The sequence below is a fragment of the Vulpes lagopus genome, chromosome 15, assembly GCF_018345385.1.
Source record: "Vulpes lagopus strain Blue_001 chromosome 15, ASM1834538v1, whole genome shotgun sequence".
In the NCBI taxonomy this organism is placed as follows: Eukaryota; Metazoa; Chordata; class Mammalia; order Carnivora; family Canidae; genus Vulpes; species Vulpes lagopus.
Window position 1 is genome coordinate 39,010,146 of NC_054838.1, and position 19,383 is coordinate 39,029,528.

Genomic DNA, 19,383 nt, shown 5'->3' on the forward strand with positions numbered 1-19,383 from the left:
ATTATGAACTTGAACACTCCCTTCACTTACTAGCTTGGATAGAAACTTCTTATGGTTTATGACACAAAGCAACATCATTTATTCATGTTCTAACATCTCAAACATGCATTCACAATTCTGTGTGTGTGTGTGTGTGTGTGTGTGTGTGTGTGTGTGTGTGTTAGGGAAAATTTTTAGATTTTTTTGTACCATTTTGTATCATAGTAACATTATTATCTAGTATGTTATATATATTTTTCACTCTTAAGTACACAGACATACACACACATGTAGATGAATCCTCACTACATTAAACTTAGTTCCTATAGAAAATTAAGGAGAAGTTTTTTTGCCTTTTTATTTTATTTTATGTGTTGGCTAATGTCAGCTTGATCCAGCAATATGCAACTTGAAACTTTTACTCATTTGCAAAAAACAGTTCAAATAATATCAAAGAAAACCTACCAAACAGTTCAACTGTTCAAACAATGGTTCTTAACTGGAAACATGAACTTAAGCTGACCAAACCATTACTGAATTTTCAAGGATAATATCTAGCCATATTTTACACCCCACTCCAACATATAGTTAAACAGAGCTGTAACCCTTATTGAAATACAATTACCTCTAAAAGCTTTTAGAGTAATATAGTCAGTTAAAATAAACACTCTTTAAAATTGAATTTAGATCTTTAGTTTAGACTCTTACTACAATCAGCCTTTCCAACAGAATGCTATTTTATGAATTGTATTTAATTTAAACTGTTGCTTATTTACCTGCTGAAAGCCAGGTGTAGAGGAGGCTTTTATTTTAAATCCTGGCTAATTTTAGCTTCTCTAAACTTTCACTATATTTTGGTTTTTCTACTTCTTTTCCATTAGTTTAGAGAGCTCAATTCAATTAAGAAATAGACCATCGCTTCTTCCATATTATTCATCTTCTTGTCTTCATAGCCAATAAAAAAAAAAGAGAGAGAGAGAGAAGGGGAGGGGAAAAAACAGAAAAAGTGGGACAAATAAGCAAAATAATATTGTAGAATGTAATTCAGTGTAAATAGACCAAAATCTTTGGTTTCAATGGAAAAGACTGGCAGGCCAGAATAAGAAAATAATGTAATAGCTCTTTTCAAGAGATTCAAAAGATACTGTGTCTTATATAAGGATAGAAAGAATTTAAAAGTTAAGGAGTAAAGATATAGAAGGGATATTCTGCAAAAACAAAATAGTTGTAGTTATATTGATTTCAGATGAAACAGACTTTAAGGAAAAACATTACTATAGACATACTGTTACTAATTACTTATAACCCAAGCTGGCTGTGCTTTCAGATTTTCCTTTGTAATCAAAGACAGATGACTATGAGAAGAGAGACTCAATTCTACTTTCTTCTCTCCTGCTTAGCATGCTGAGCACATCTCTCTTCCCTGGCAACACATGTGGCAAAATGTGACTTTGAAGAGAATGAAAAGCCCTTCACTAGGCTGTGACTAAGATGATGTGGTTTGTTTCTATTTAAAGCGTGGTTCTCAGACCAATAGCATCAATTTTATCTGAGAACTTTACAAACAGAATCTGAGGCCTAACTTCAGTCTTAGTGAATCAGAATCTGTTTTGTTTGTTTGTTTGTTTGTTTGTTTGTTTTTTACTGAGACTTCTGGGTGATTCATATGCCCATTAAAGTCTGAAAAGCACTGCTCTAGTGCATCTTTCCAGAGAACTCCATAATGTCAATAGTGAAGTGGGATTTTCCTTTTCTTTTCCTCTGGTATTCTGTGACCATTGTCTTCTTTGAGAGTTTTTAGTTAGTGATTTCAAGATCTGGAGAATAATGTCTACTACCTGAATATGAATACTCCCCCAAATTGTATGATCAACAAGGAATACAAACAAAATCACACATGATCCATGCCTTCAGTATTACTAGGAGACAGGCACTATCTGTTGTAGAAAAAAAAATATATATATATCACTAAATACCAATAAAAAAAAAAGTGGTTGAAATGGAAGACTGGCAACTAATGTCCAAATTATATACAACTGTAGTCTCTAAAAACAAAACAAAACCAGGAATACCATCAACAAAATCTCAACCTATTAAGTTGAATAGGCTTTAGGAATTAAATATAATATTACTATATTTTGTAAGTATATGGGTTTCAATACTCTGCCTTACCTTCCCTGCCATCCTTTTCTCTTTCCCTAGGTGAACCCCAAAATGCTGATTTCAGTTGTGGCAACATTTACCCAACTGCAACATTTTTCAGATAGAATGAAATAATCACTCTTGCTATAAGTTTCTGTCTTCTAGATTCAATGCTTACTAATCAGTTGATTAGAGGTTCCCCAAAAAAAAGAGGAAAATTATATAATTAATAAGTAAAACTGACAGAAGAAATGGATATAAAAGACAAAATACCACACATGGAAGTGCTTTGGAAACAATAAAACCCTAGAAGAATAAAACATAACCATTACAGTCATTGTAAGTTATTTTGGTTAGGTATAATTCAGAGAGGCGAATAAAGTCTGAAAAAGGCACACTGTGTCAAAGAACTCCTGGAAAACCTTCCTTTTCAGGCTAAAAGAGTTCAGGGCCATCCTTCATATAACAATTCTACTTTCATCTGAGACAAGGATGAATGTCATGAACTGTTTCTCTGGAGAGGATGGTGTCTCAGTTTTAGACCATTTCACTCCCAAGAGACAATCATATCAGTAAAAATACCAAGAAGTGTGGAGGGAGTTAAAAAGCCTGAGATGGTCTTCAAAATCTTTCCATCTTGCTCTAATGGTCCTCAAATGTTAGTGGGCAAGATAATTTTCTAGAAAGTTTGTTAAACACAGAGTGCTGGGCCTCACTCCCAGATTTTCTGAGTCAGTAAGTCTGGGCTGAGGTCTGAGAATTTGTGTTTCTAACAACATCCCATGTTGTATTTATGTTGCTGGTAAAGAAGAAAATAAGGGTGGGGAGTGAGCCAGTACAGGTGATGATTTTGAATATGTTGATCAGGGTAACCCCTTAACATTTAAGTTAAGACTTCGTGGGAGTTGTAGGTGGTGGTCCACATTGTTTGGACTTTTTTTTTTTTTAGATTTATGTATTTATTCATGAGAGACATAGAGAGACAGAGACACAGTCAGAGGGAGAAGCAGGCTTCCCGCAGGGAGCCCAATGTGGGACTCGATTCTAGATCCCAGGATCATGCCCTGAGCCAGAGGCAGATGGTAAACTGCTGGGCCACCCAGATGTCCTTGTTTAGACTTTTTTAAAAGAACTTTTAAGAAGATTTATTTATGTGTTTGAGAGAGAGAGCACGAGTAAGAGAGAAAGAGAGACAGCATATGAGTGCAGAGCAGAGGGAGAGAGAAAAGAAGATTCCCCAGAGTAGGGAGCCTGACACAGGACCCAAGACCCCAAGACCATGAACTGAGCCAAAGGCAGATGCTGAACCCACTGAGCCACCCAGTTGCTCCTTGTTTGGACTTTAGGAACAACTTAAGGAAAGAAACTTTACTAGCAAAGGATTAAGAAATCTCTGTAATTAATGTGTGATTATTACTTAATGCAATCTCCTGCATAAATAAAAGCAATACTACTTTAAAAATCACTTCGCTATTTGTTTCTTAAAATTCTGAATTATTCAGTGGAGACCTTAAAAATGGAAGTCACTAATTAATTTAGGGTATGCAAAGAAAAAAACCCTTTGATAAGGAATTCCATATTGTTAAAATTTATGACTTGATACACCTATGCATAAAGGAGGCAGTTCCAGTCCAAGGAAGTTAAGGAGGGATTTTTAAGATTCATAACAAAGGAAGAACTTCTGGTCACTTTCTCTCACCTGACAATCTCTGAGTCAAACCAAACCAATAAACAAATAACAATTCCAAAATAGAACAACTGCTGTCTGAGAAGATGTGTGATATTAGAGAAAGTAGGCAGAACAAATAAAGCAGTTGGCTCTCAAAGGCTAGAGAATCATGCATGCCTACCTTACTCCCTAGAAGTGCTCACTTTCTCAGCTTGTTTTGAGATCTCAGCTGCCTGGTCTTCCAGCTATAGGTTCCTCTTGGCCCTATCCATGAACCAGGTTTTACTTGAGTTCAGGATAAGCTATTCTCTCACTCAGCACTGAAGCATCCTTGTTTTCCTACTAGCTTTGCACTAACATTTTCTTGACATATTATGTGGCTGAGCCAGTCTTTATGACTTCAGGACTACCTCAGTTTTTGTAGGATTGTTTGTGGGTTTGGGTGGTCCACTCAGCTTTTGCAGTCCTGATGGCAGGGTTTCTACATGTGAATGGCAGCCCAGAGGTTGGAACTTACAACCTACTGAGAGACCAGCTTAATTCTTGCTTGTGTACCTTTGCAAATATCCAAAGAACTGGGCATCCTCATTACTGCATTCCATACTCTAGTCAGAACATCAGCTTATTAGATCTCTTGCAAGACAGGTACTGGAATATCACCTACTATACAAAACAAAATCTAAGCTTAGGGATAAGAGGATGAGAAATAATAATGCTTTAATAAAAAGCAATACTAAAATATTAGGTATATTGGAAGAACATGATGTGTAGCCATGACTGTGGAAACTGTACAGAGCCACCTTTGTCAGGCAGAACAACGTGTCCCTTCTGGTAGGCTCTACACTGAACTAAAGACACCAAGGCAGACCATGTGCTAGAAACTTTCCCCTGCCCTGAAGGTAAGGCCTAGCTTTGAGAAAAGGCAGAAGAGAGCTGAGAATGAGGATGGTGGTAAAAATTCACATTTCCAAGAGGCAGACACTTTACATCATTTTACTGAATGATCACAAAGTCTTACAAAGTAAAATTATGCCAGGCACTGTGCATTCATCAAAGCAATATTAGAAGGAAGCTTCTTGTAAAATAATAAGAAATAGTTATATTGGTCTCTGCCCCTGGTTCCTGACACACAGCTCCTAAGACTTTTGTAATTTTCTGAGTGGTAGATGCATCTGACACAGAATTCAGATCCAAAATCTTTGAAATTTCCTGGGTGATGGGAACTTTTTTTGTTCTAATGAGGTAACTCCTGGAAGGATCATGGATAGGGGCTGCTCACCAGAAACACCAAGCCAGGGGTGCCTGAGTGGCTCAATTGGTTAAGCATCTGACTCTTCACTTTGGCTCAGATCATGATCTCAGGGTAGTGTGTTGGAGTCCTTCATTGTGCTCTATGGGGAGTCTGCTTGAGATTTTCTAGCCCCTCCCCCTCCCCCTGTGCACTCGTTTGCTTTCTTGCTCTTACTCTCCAAAATAAATAAATCTGAAAGAAAGAAAGAGAAGAAAGAGAAGAGAAGAAAGAAAGAAAGAAAGAAAGAAAGAAGAAAGAAAGAAAAGAAAGAAAGAAAAGAAAGAGAAGAGAAGAAAGAAAGAAAGAAAGAAAGAAGAAAGAAAGAAAGAAAGAAAGAAAGAAAGAAAGAAAGAAAGAAAGAAAGAAAGAAGAAAGAAAGAAAGAAAGAAAGAAAGAAAGAAAGAAAGAAAGAAAGAAAGAAAGAAAGAAGAAAGAAGAAAGAAAGAAAGAAAGAGACATACATACAGACTAGGCTATTACTAAAAGCTTGGGACATTTAACTCTATCCTCTATTTTCTGGAGAGGGAAGAGGAGCTGGAAAGGAAATTAATAATCAATCATGCCTTTGTGATGAAACATCCATAAAAACCCCAATGTTATGGGCTTCAGAGAACTTCCAGGTTAGTGAACACATCTATAGGCCAGATGGGTGATGCATCACAACTCCATGGTGACAGAAGCTCCTGCACTCAAGACCCTTCTAGATCTTGTCCTATGTATCTCTTCATCTGGCTGTTCATGTTGATCTATATCTTTTATCATATTCCTTACTACATAGTAAATCCATAAAATACCTCTGAGTTTCATAAGCTGTTCGAGCAAATGACTGAATCCAAGGAGGAAGTTGTGGGAATTTTTTATTTGTAGCCAATTTGGACAGGAATTGTGGGTCAATTGAGGACCTACTACCTGTGATTGGCATTTGAAACAGGGGTGGACAGTCTTTTGGGACCGAGCCCTTCATCTGTGGGGTCTGCACTAACTCTGGTTAGTGTTAAGAACTGAGCTCAATTGTAAGACATCCAGCTGGTATTGAAGAAATTGTTGGTGTGTGAAAAACCACACCCCACATCTGGTGTCAGAAGAATAGCATGTGAGAGTAAAAGCAAAAGGGAGGTTTTCCTGTAGCACTATTATTACCTATATTGAAGTAGACCCCCCCCCCCAAAAAAAAGGATGATGCTCAGAGAGACCTGCTACTTGTCCCTAGTCATGGGACCTGTAATGTGGGATGTGACCCAAATGAAAAAACTTGAAATCCTTCTTTGAACTCCTTCTTCTCCCGACCCTCCCTTTTCATCCTCCTGCCCTCTGCCCAGTAGTCATGACATTCATGTCACATGCCTCCTAAAACCCTCAAATCTCTACCTGCTTTTCCTTATTATTATTACCATGGAATCGATCTTTTCTCATCACCTTCTTGAATATTAAATTGCCAACTAGCTAGTGTCCTGGCCCCATGCAGTGCCTCATGTTGCTCTCTGGCTCCATGATAAAACTATGAAAATGAGAATCTAATGATTTTGCTCCTATGCTTAAAGTTTTCAGGATGCTCCACTGTCTTCACAACAAAAGCCAAGCTCCTTTGAATGGCAAATCCAGGTCCTTCATGGAGTGGCCCCTGCCCTCATTTCTCTTTATGTCCCAGCCCTTTAGTGTGTGTATATGTAGAAGCATATGCACGTACACAATGCATGTACCTGTACATGTGTGCATACACACACACATGCATACAAAGATTTTTCGGCCAGAATACTTGCAGGTGATGTCTCAATGAACAACCCGCTTCCATGGCTCAGTATGCTGCTATGCTCTTTGTTCTAGCTAAAAAGCCTCTTCACCTGTTCCAGTAGCACTTGTCATAATTAAACCCCAAGGGAAAATTAAACTTTACATGAATTACCTACACAGGAAGACACTTTCTCTTCTCTTTTCCCTCTGAATTCAGTGCATTTATCTATAAGTCTTACCACAGTGCTATGATTAATTTCTTCATTAAAGTCTGCTTCTGTTTTTCCCCCTCTGGACTCTAGGTTCCTCAAAGTTATAGCTATGCGCTAATTATTTTCATATTCTCAGTAATTGTGACTGATTCTAGTGCACAGTAAGTGTTCAATAAGTATTTGAAGAATAGATTAATGGAGAAATGGACAGATGGATGAATGAGAGGTAGGATAACATAGTTAGGTATAATTTGGGGGCCAAGCAGGCCTTATATTTGGGATCCAGCTCTTCCATATGACTTTGGATATGTCACTTAACCCTTTTAAATCCTGTAATATGTAAAATCTGTACAACTGGGGAAATTGTACTACCTAACTCATAGGGAAATGACAAATACTAAATGAAATAATACATATATATATAACACAATTGTGGAATGTAGAAAGTGTTAAGTGCTAAGTGTTTTTATTATGAATAGGAATAACTTAGTTCCAGTGACAAATATATTACACACATACGGACTGAACAAAAATTATTAGAGAGAGAAAGAGAGAGAGGTCTCTGGAAGAAGAGGAAGCCAAATTTTTCTTTAGAAAGAGAAAGGAAGACTAGTTGGAGAATAGATGAAATCTGGAAAGTCTTCTGAGGCTTTGCAGTTTAGGTATATCACCTGATATCAATGTTTGAAGCCATTTTTAAGCAGTCCATTGGAACTGAGAATGGGTTGAGGCATTGCTTCTATTGTCGAAATAACTAAGATTATCCTTTGGTGGTAAACCATGTCAAAGAGGAATAATTATGAATTTTATCATAAATGATATTCTTTTCCCTAAAGAATTCTAAGATTAAGCATTCCAGGGAACTTGATCTTCATGAAAACCAAATAAAGATATTCAACATTTTATTCCTACATTTTCACAATATTTTTAGACATATTATGATTAAACTTCCAGAGCCACCAGATCATGTGTTGCTGGCCTAATTGCTAAAATTAAATTAAAGACGAATTCGGCCTGAGATTTAAAGAGAGACCAGCTGGAATGCTACAGTGAGCAGAGTTCGCGCTTCTATCAAGGTAGGAAGACGGGGAAAAAGAAATAAAGACACAAAAGGCCTCCGAGGGGGAGGGGCCCCGAGGAGCCGGGCTGAGGCCGGGGCGAGTGTCCCCAGGACAGGAGAGCCCCGTCCCGGAGGAGCAGGAGCTGCACCGACCTTCCCCGCGGAAAGGGGCTCCCCGGGAATTGGAGCAGGATCCCCAGAAAGGCGGGGACGCCCTCGGGCTCCCTGGGACAGTAACAGAGGAACTGCGCCCCGGAGAGTGCGCCGAGCTCCCTAAGGGCTGCAGCGCTCGGCGGGACCCGGAGCAGCTCGGAGGGGCTCGGGCGGCGGCTCCGCGGAGGGGGCTGCGGGGCTCCGGGAACAGCTCAGCGGCGGCGGCTCGGGCGGAGGAAGAAGCTCCGCGGAGGGGGCGGCGCGGCTCCGGGAACAGCTCAGCGGCGGCGGCTCGCGCAGAGGAAGAAGCTCCGCGCGGAGGGGGCTGCGCGGCTCCGGGAACAGCTCGGAGAGGCTCGGGCGGCGGCTCCGCGGAGGGGGCTGCACCGCCGGGAGCGCGAATCCAACAGCGCAGGCTCCGGAGCACAGGGCGCCGGGACACAGCCCAGGATCCGGCCTCCCCCGGGACAGGCAGAGGCCGGGAGGGCCCAGGACAGCAAGGACGCTCCTGCCTGGAACTGAGCAGATCAGCGGCCCCGCCCCGGAGCCCCCAGGCCCTGCAGAAGGAGAGCCCCGGAGCTACTGCGGGGGCTGGATCCAGGGCCCCAGAGCTGCCCCCGCCACTGTGGCTTCCTCCCGGGGCCTCACGGGGTGAACAACCCCCACCGAGCCCTGCACCAGGCAGGGGCAGAGCAGCTCCCCCAAGTGCTAACACCTGAGAATCAGCACAGCAGGCCCCTCCCCCAGAAGACCAGCGAGACGGACCAGTTCCAAGGGAAGTCAAGGGACTTAAACTACACAGAATCGGAAGATACTCCCCCGTGGTTTTTTTTTTTTTTTTGTTTTTGTTTTTTGTTTTTCTGTTTTTGTTTTTGTTTTTGTTTTTTTTGTTTGTTTTGTTTTGTGCTTTTTTTTTTCTCTCTCTTTCTTCTTGATTTCTGATTGCTTCCCCCACCCCCCCTTTTTTCTTTTTTCTCCTTTCTTTCTTTTTCTTTCTTTTTCTTCTCTTTTTCCCCTATTTTTTTCTTCTTTCTCTTTTTTCTTTTTCTCTTTTCTTTCCTTCTCTCTCTTTTTCTCCTTTTCCCAATACAACTTGTTTTTGGCCACTCTGCACTGAGCAAAATGACTAGAAGGAAAACCCCTCAAAAAAAAGAATCAGAAACAGCCCACTCTCCCACAGAGTTACAAAATATGGATTACAATTCAATGTCAGAAAGCCAATTCAGAAGCACTATTTTACAGCTACTGGTGGCTCTAGAAAAAACCATAAAGGACTCAAGAGACTTCATGACTGCAGAATTTAGATCTAATCAGGCAGAAATTAAAAATCAATTAAATGAGATGCAATCCAAGCTAGAAGTCCTAACGACGAGGCTTGACGAGGTGGAAGAACGAGTGAGTGACATAGAAGACAAGTTGATGGCAAAGAGGGAAACTGAGGAAAAAAGAGACAGGCAATTAAAAGACCATGAGGATAGATTAAGGGAAATAAATGATAGCCTGAGGAAGAAAAACCTACGTTTAATTGGGGTTCCCGAGGGCGCGGAAAGGGACAGAGGGCCAGAATATGTATTTGAACAAATCCTAGCTGAAAACTTTCCGAATCTGGGAAGGGAAACAGGCATTCAGATCCAGGAAATAGAGAGATCCCCCCCTAAAATCAACAAAAACCGTTCAACACCTCGACATTTAATAGTGAAGCTTGCAAATTCCAAAGATAAGGAGAAGATCCTTAAAGCAGCAAGAGAAAAAAAGTCCCTGACTTTTATGGGGAGGAATATTAGGGTAACAGCAGACCTCTCCACAGAGACCTGGCAGGCCAGAAAGGGCTGGCAGGATATATTCAGGGTCCTAAATGAAAAGAACATGCAACCAAGAATACTTTACCCCGCAAGGCTTTCATTCAAAATGGAAGGAGAGATAAAGAGCTTCCAAGACAGGCAGGAACTGAAAGAATATGTAACCTCCAAACCAGCTCTGCAAGAAATTTTAAGGGGGACTCTTAAAATTCCCCTTTAAGAAGAAGTTCAGTGGAACAATCCACAAAAACAAGGACTGAATAGATATGATGACACTAAACTCATATCTATCAATAGTAACTCTGAATGTGAACGGGCTTAATGACCCCATCAAAAGGCGCAGGGTTTCAGACTGGATAAAAAAGCAGGACCCATCTATTTGCTGTCTACAAGAGACTCATTTTAGACAGAAGGACACCTACAACCTGAAAATAAAAGGTTGGAGAACCATTTACCATTCAAATGGTCCTCAAAAGAAAGCAGGGGTTGCCATCCTTATATCAGATAAATTAAAATTTACCCCAAAGACTATAGTGAGAGATGAAGAGGGACACTATCTCATACTCAAAGGATCTATCCAACAAGAGGACTTAACACTCCTCAATATATATGCCCCGAATGTGGGAGCTGCCAAATATTTAAACCAACTAATAACCAAACTCAAGAAATACCTTGATAATAATACACTTATACTTGGTGACTTCAATCTAGCTCTTTCTACCCTGGATAGGTCTTCTAAGCACAATATCTCCAAAGAAACGAGAGCTTTAAATGATACACTGGACCAGATGGATTTCACAGATATCTACAGAACTTTACATCCAAACTCAACTGAATACACATTCTTCTCAAGTGCACATGGAACTTTCTCCAGAATAGACCACATACTGGGTCACAAATCGGGTCTGAACCGATACCAAAAGATCGGGATAGTCCCCTGTATATTCTCAGACCATAATGCCTTGAAATTAGAACTTAATCACAACAAGAAATATGGAAGGACCACTAACACGTGGAGGTTAAGGACCATCCTGCTAAAAGATGAAAAGGTCAACCAGGAAATTAAGGAAGAATTAAAAAGATTCATGGAAACTAATGAAAATGAAGATACAACCGTTCAAAATCTTTGGGATGCAGCAAAAGCAGTCCTGAGGGGGAAATACATCGCAATACAAGCATACATTCAAAAACTGGAAAGATCTCAAATTCAAAAGCTCACCTTACACATAAAGGAACTAGAGAAAAAGCAACAAATAGACCCCACCCCCAGCAGAAGAAGAGAGTTAATTAAAATTCGAGCAGAACTCAATGATATCGAGACCAAAAGAACTGTGGAACAGATCAACAGAACCAGGAGTTGGTTCTTTGAAAGAATTAATAAGATAGATAAACCATTAGCCAACCTTATTAAAAAGAAGAGAGAGAAGACTCAAATTAATAAAATCATGAATGAGAAAGGGGACATCACTACCAACACCAAGGAAATACAAACGATTTTAAAAACATATTATGAACAGCTGTACGCCAATAAATTAGGAAATCTAGAAGAAATGGACGCATTCCTGGAAAGCCACAAACTACCAAAACTGGATCAGGAAGAAATAGAAAACCTGAACAGGCCAATAACCAGGGAGGAAATTGAAGCAGTCATCAAAAACCTCCCAAGACACAAGAGTCCAGGGCCAGATGGCTTCCCAGGGGAATTCTATCAAACGTTTAAAGAAGAAATCATACCTATTCTACTAAAGCTGTTTGGAAAGATAGAAAGAGATGGAGTACTTCCAAATTCGTTCTATGAGGCCAGCATCACCTTAATTCCGAAACCAGACAAAGACCCCACCAAAAAGGAGAATTACAGACCAATATCCCTGATGAACATGGATGCAAAAATTCTCAACAAGATACTAGCCAATAGGATCCAACAACACATTAAGAAAATTATTCACCATGACCAAGTAGGATTTATCCCTGGGACACAAGGCTGGTTCAACACTCGTAAAACCATCAATGTGATTCATCATATCAGCAAGAGAAAAACCAAGAACCATATGATACTCTCATTAGATGCAGAGAAAGCATTTGACAAAATACAGCATCCATTCCTGATCAAAACCCTTCAGAGTGTTGGGATAGAGGGAACTTTCCTCGACATCTTAAAAGCCATCTACGAAAAGCCCACAGCAAATATCATTCTCAATGGGGAAGCACTGGGAGCCTTTCCCCTAAGATCAGGAACAAGACAGGGATGTCCACTCTCACCACTGCTGTTCAACATAGTTCTGGAAGTCCTCGCCTCAGCAATCAGACAACAAAAAGACATTAAAGGCATTCAAATTGGCAAAGAAGAAGTCAAACTCTCCCTCTTCGCCGATGACATGATACTCTACATAGAAAACCCAAAAGCCTCCACCCCCAGATTGCTAGAACTCATACAGCAATTTGGTAGCGTGGCAGGATACAAAATCAATGCCCAGAAATCAATGGCATTTCTATACACTAACAATGAGACTGAAGAAAGAGAAATTAAGGAGTCAATCCCATTTACAATTGCACCCAAAAGCATAAGATACCTAGGAATAAACCTAACCAAAGAGGTAAAAGATCTATACCCTAAAAACTATAGAACACTTCTGAAAGAAATTGAGGAAGACACAAAGAGATGGAAAAATATTCCATGCTCATGGATTGGCAGAATTAATATTGTAAAAATGTCAATGTTACCCAGGGCAATTTACACGTTTAATGCAATCCCTATCAAAATACCATGGACTTTCTTCAGAGAGTTAGAACAAATTATTTTAAGATTTGTGTGGAATCAGAAAAGACCCCGAATAGCCAGGGGAATTTTAAAAAAGAAAACCTTAGCTGGGGGCATCACAATGCCAGATTTCAGGTTGTACTACAAAGCTGTGGTCATCAAGACAGTGTGGTACTGGCACAAAAACAGACACATAGATCAATGGAACAGAATAGAGAACCCAGAAGTGGACCCTGAAATGTACGGCCATCTAATATTCGATAAAGGAGGAAAGACTATCCATTGGAAGAAAGACAGTCTCTTCAATAAATGGTGCTGGGAAAATTGGACATCCACATGCAGAAGAATGAAACTGGACCACTCTCTTTCACCATACACAAAGATAAACTCAAAATGGATGAGAGATCTAAATGTGAGACAAGATTCCATCAAAATCCTAGAGGAGAACACAGGCAACACCCTTTTTGAACTTGGCCACAGTAACTTCTTGCAAGATACATCCACGAAGGCAAAAGAAACAAAAGCAAAAATGAACTATTGGGACTTCATCAAGATAAGAAGCTTTTGCACAGCAAAGGATACAGTCAACAAAACTAAAAGACAACCTACAGAATGGGAGAAGATATTTGCAAATGACATATCAGATAAAGGGCTAGTTTCCAAAATCTATAAAGAACTTATTAAACTCAACACCAAAGAAACAAACAATCCAATCATGAAATGGGCAAAAGACATGAAGAGAAATCTCACAGAGGAAGACATGGACATGGCCAACATGCACATGAGAAAATGCTCTGCATCACTTGCCATCAGGGAAATACAAATCAAAACCACAATGAGATACCACCTCACACCAGTGAGAATGGGGAAAATTAACAAGGCAGGAAACAACAAATGTTGGAGAGGATGCGGAGAAAAGGGAACCCTCTTACACTGTTGGTGGGAATGTGAACTGGTGCAGCCACTCTGGAAAACTGTGTGGAGGTTCCTCAAAGAGTTAAAAATAGACCTGCCCTACGACCCAGCAATTGCACTGTTGGGGATTTACCCCAAAGATTCAGATGCAATGAAACGTCGGGACACCTGCACCCCGATGTTTCTATCAGCAATGGCCACAATAGCCAAACTGTGGAAGGAGCCTCGGTGTCCATCGAAAGATGAATGGATAAAGAAGATGTGGTTTATGTATACAATGGAATATTACTCAGCAATTAGAAACGACAAATACCCACCATTTGCTTCTACGTGGATGGAACTGGAGGGTATTATGCTGAGTGAAATAAGTCAATCGGAGAAGGACAAACAGTGTATGTTCTCATTCATTTGGGGAATATGAATAATAGTGAAAGGGAATATAAAGGAAGGGAAAAGAAATGTTGGGAAATATCAGGAAGGGAGACAGAACATAAAGACTCCTAACTCGGGGAAACGAACTAGGGGTGGTGGAAGGGGAGGGGGGCGGGTGTTGGAGGGGAATGGGTGACGGGCACTGAGGTGGACACTTGACGGGATGAGCACTGGGTGTTTTTCTGTATGTTGGTAAATTAAACACCAATAAAAGTTAATTAAAAAAAATAAAATAAAAAAAAAAAAAAAAAAAAAGTAAACTTGAAAAAAAAAAAATAAATAAAATTAAATTAAAATGGTGGCAAGTCATTTGCGAACAAAATTTTGCCAAATGTCTTCAACCACTTTTCATCTCCAAGCTGTATTCACAAGGATAAGAATATTTATAGCTACCCTCTAGTTTAAATACATTATAAACCTAAATGCTTCAAAGTTATTAACAGCAACATCAGCTAATAAATGAGCAAAAAACTTAAGTTTCATTATCTCTACTTATTTCCTCTAACCTATGAATCAACAACATTTATCTGCATTAAGTATACATTCATTTTCTTCTTTTCAATCACCTCTTTCTGACAATGATCACACCTATTCATGCTCCAAAAATTTTCATGATGCAATCTTCAAATACATCTTGATGAGAATGGATGTGCCTGGCTTTGGCAATAGGTCAAATGCAAGATCACAAATGTGAGAATATGATTAATGAACATTATTATATTTTAGAACAATGTTTCCCAGCAGGGAACATTTTTTTTTTAATGGTGCTCTATTAAAACACACACATTTCAAGAACTGGTCAGTTCTCTTCTTCATGAACATTTTTCCCCTAAATAACATACACTCTTTTCCCTGTTTCATTATCCATTAATTGTCTCTTGATAACCAGATGCCTGAGATTATAGGGACAATATGTTGACTAGAGATCCTCCCCCTCAATCCAATAACCACCATTCATTTACCAGCTTATAGAGTGAGTCTCACTTTAAGAAGGTCAGCTATACTATGCTTATATAAACATCACTGTATAATACAGGGCAAATAAGTTTCTTCTTAAACCATATTTTAATTCTTAAAACATTTCTCACTAACAGAATCTATATTCAGCGAGTCAGTAAAACAAGCAGAAAAATGAGGGAAAAATCTCAATATAAATAGGTTATTACACTGTGAATGAGAGCAACAAATACTAATGATCTGATTAAATTTTCAGCTTTCCAGAAATTTTTGCATGTCATGAAATGACATATTCCTTGACCTAAAGTTATCCTCAGCAATGAATACAAGATAGTATATTTAAGAGTCTCTCATAAGAGACTAAATGAGAATATTTAAAACCATGAATAATCCAAAAATAGCTTAAATCAGGTCTAGACAGACACAAATACCTGCCCACTTATAATTATTGACTGACTCTTTATACAACTGTCTCTTCTATCATAGTATTCTCTACATGGGCATTACTTACATGCCCAGAGTTGTTGCTCCTATCCTCATGCTCTTCCCTGGACCAATTTAACACCCTTTAGGCAATGCAAATAGAATTGTATTATTCTTTCTCTGTTCTATCAGCACCTCCTAAAATTCTACTCCCAAACTAGACATTATATGGGCAATGGGAGGATGCAAATACTTAATATTCTATAACCTAAATAAACCAATCATATTTCATACAGAATTTTTATATAAATATATTCAGATCCAGAAACCTTTCATTAGGTAGTTTGGAAAGTTGCAATTCATAATGATGTTAAGTGGTCACCAAAGCAGTGCTTCACATCAGCATCTAGCAATAATTTAGAAATATTAAATAAATAGTTCTTCCCCAAATATTATTAAGGGCAGGTTGACAAAAGTATCCTGATAGGAGTTATCTTCTAAGAACAATGAACAAGCCATTTCCTAAAGGTGTTTGAAAACATGCAAGTCTAGTTAATGCTATTTGCAATTTTAAATGAATAATAACACTTGCAGCTAGAATGAAGTATTGTTATGTGTCAAGCGCAGTTCTAAATATTTTTGTGTTCATTAATTTATTTAATCTTCATAACACCCCTGAGTGGTAGCTCTTATTATCTGTCCTTTTCTTTATAGGTAGAAACTGAAGCAAAGAGGATTAGGTGACCCAAATCACAAAGTACAGCTGGTAAGGCAGTCTGCTTCATAGTCTGTACTCTTACCACAACATGGTGTATGTGGTATCAATGGATGACTTTTATTCTATTAGGCCACAGATGGCCCCCCAAAAACAAAACAAACAAAAAAATTACCCTAAGGATTAAACACTGACAAAGGACTGTCACACGGTATCGGTATCTCTGTTAAGTATCAGAATGAATCACATCCCTATCAGAAAAGTAGCCTATGAGCAAGAAGGATTCATGTAAGAACACATAGCTAAGGAAACCTAGAGAAATAGTTGGAAAAATATTACCAATGGGTAATCTGAGAAGCTGTGATTCCCCTCTTCAAGCAAAGTTATCAGGGGAGAGTAAGCCTAAGAGGCAGAAGAGCAGGCATCACTGGTCTCTGCAAACAGCAGCTGGGGGCAAAAATACTGAGAGACGTGTGTCAATCTCTTCAGGCTCCTCCATGCTCCCTGCCATAAAAAGTAATATTTGCATGGAATGCTGTCCAGGCTTTGTATGTCCCTCAGGAGGGTCCCCATGAAAGGACTAGAAGATTGTTTCTAGAGATTAAATCTGGATTAATATCAATACAATGAGTAGAGAATTCAGATTCTGTACTTATTTTCTTTATCAGAGGTAAGTAAATATCATCAAGGCTAAGTATTAGGGAAAAAATTATTCTAGAAAGTGAAGTTCAGTGGATACTTGAACAAACTGCCAAGCCAGTCAAAGAATGAGTCATTTAACACAGTGATTGGTTTTGATGAAATATGTATAAACCAAGCTCTAGTTCTTTAAGTTGGTGACCTTCCTTTTCTATATCACATACCAATTGATTCCTTCTTCAGCTTGTTGTATACTAGATAGTAAATAGAGTCAGACATTCATGAAGTAAACTGCTTCAAGTAGTGAGTGATCCAAGCTTCTCAGTATCCATCAGCTTTTAGGGAAAAGGATGCCTAATAAAAATCTACTACTTCCTTATTTTCTGGGAAGATGAAGGTATATTTCTTCAATCCATAAATATACTTGTGGCATCTAAGAGAAGAAAAGGTCTACCCGTATAAGAAATGGTCAAGAGATTTCACTTCCCATAATTATAAAGATAGTAAAGAGGAATATATAGAAATTACTAAAATCATATCTAACATATGGTTATTTGAAAACCATTTATTACAATATGAATGAATCCTTTGCATTCAAAGTCTAAAAAACAGGAAACCAGGTGAGGGATCACCCACAACATACCTGTCTCTGTTGATACAGAATCAAGCAAAAAGAAGCACAGACACCAATGCAATTAACTTACAGTCTGCACTCTGCAAATACTCCTAGTCACGGCAGGGCTGTCCTGCAGGCAAATCTTTTTGCTCTGACCCAGCTGTGAGGAGCTGGAGACATTATGGTGCAGGAGATGCCCTACTTAATTAGTCAGGGTATTCTAGCTTTTTCACAAAATCTTACAAAGAAAACATTTTGGTATTGCCTTCCCAAATCTCTCCCATTACTACACCCATCCCCTTCTCAATACCCAGAGAATTCATAGTTCTTACTTGGGATACTTTCTTGATTGAATAACAGGCAGAATCTCAGAGTCTTGATTAGATGGAGGAAGTAGTAAATCTCGAAACCTTTCTGTCAAAAGAAAAATAAACATCAGGTTATGAAAAAATAAAGGTCATGAAAATAATTTCAAAATGCAATTATTACCTATTGTTTTAATTTTTCAACTATTTTGATTGTACATCTGTTATTAAAAATGTGCCCATCATTTTGTATAGTACTAAAATATGTCTATTTCATTTTAATGACTATATCTTTTTAAGATTAAGATATTGCAACAACTGCCAATGCAAAAATAAAAAGTATCATTAGGGATGCCCGGGTGCTCAGCTATGGAGCGTCTGCCTTTGGCTCCGTGCATGATCCCTGGGTCCTGATGCATGATCCCACATTAGGCTCCCCGCAGGAAGCCTGCTTCTCCCTCTGCCTATGTCACTACCTCTCTCTCTCTCTTTCCCTCTGTCTCTCTCATGAATAAATAAATAAGATGTTTTAAAAAAGTATTCATTAGTATAGACTAGTAAAATCTTATAATTGAAAGATTAGAGGAAATACTTATGACCAATAAATATACCTAAAAGATGCACAATCTCATTAGTATCTTGAGAAGTGCAAATCCAAGCCACATACCGTTAGCATTCATATTACGTGACATTTGATTGACAGAAATGAATCCCATAGGATCAAGTATTAAAGAGGATGTGGATCAATGTAAGCTCTCATATAGGCAATACAAGTTGGTACAATAGTTTTAGAAAACAATTTGCGATTATGTTCTAAGTTTAATCTCTGTATACCTACGAGCCAATATTTCCATTCCCAGGTATACACTCTGCAGAAACTTTCACATAATGTCTTAGACAGCCAGTAAAAGAATATTCATAACAGCACTGTCTGTTACAACATAAAGAGAAATCACAATTGCCCATCAACAGGAGAATGGACAATTTGCAACACATACACACAAAGGAATATTAATTGAAGTGAAACTGAATTTTTAAAAAAAGAAACTAAACTCAGTTACAAATAAAAATATAGTAAAATGGTGAGTGGAAAAAAATACTAGTAGATTACATACAGAAAAATGGCATTTGTTAGTTTAAAAACAACCAAGTAATGTATTGTTTAGAAATGTTACATACAAAACAAAGGTAACCAATGAAAAAAAAGAATTACTATACACAATCCAGGATAATGGTTATCTTTTAGAAGAGGTAAGAAGATGAAATAGAAGAAAAGCAACAGGTAGGTCATAATTGTTATTTCATATCTATATGAAACATAGATATGTATATAAAATATATCTATAGCATCATAAAGGAGTAAATGAATGAATGTGGACCAGAGATCATTCCATGATGACATTAGCCCACAAACCAAAGCTTTGACTAATAAAAATTCCATGCTTATGAAATTCATAATGAAAGAAGGACGGAAAGGAAGAGGAAGAGAAGAAGGGAGAGAAGAAGGTAGGGAAGGAGAGAGGGGAGAGAGAAAGGAAATGTGGGGCTAAGGGAGAATAAGAATGTGGAGGAAGGAAGAATTCTCAG

The 19,383-nt window shown here is 38.6% G+C and overlaps 1 protein-coding gene across 5 annotated transcripts in view; it reads right to left on the reverse strand.

Moving 5' to 3' along the window:
• NOX4 (NADPH oxidase 4) overlaps window positions 1–19,383 on the reverse strand; it is a 165,338-nt gene that overhangs the window by 30,384 nt on the left and 115,571 nt on the right. For all 5 annotated transcript variants that reach the window (XM_041730488.1, XM_041730489.1, XM_041730487.1 and 2 more), the window contains one exon: window positions 17,824–17,905. In XM_041730488.1, the coding sequence (XP_041586422.1) occupies window positions 17,824–17,905 (82 nt within the window). The remainder of the gene's footprint in view (window positions 1–17,823; window positions 17,906–19,383) is intronic.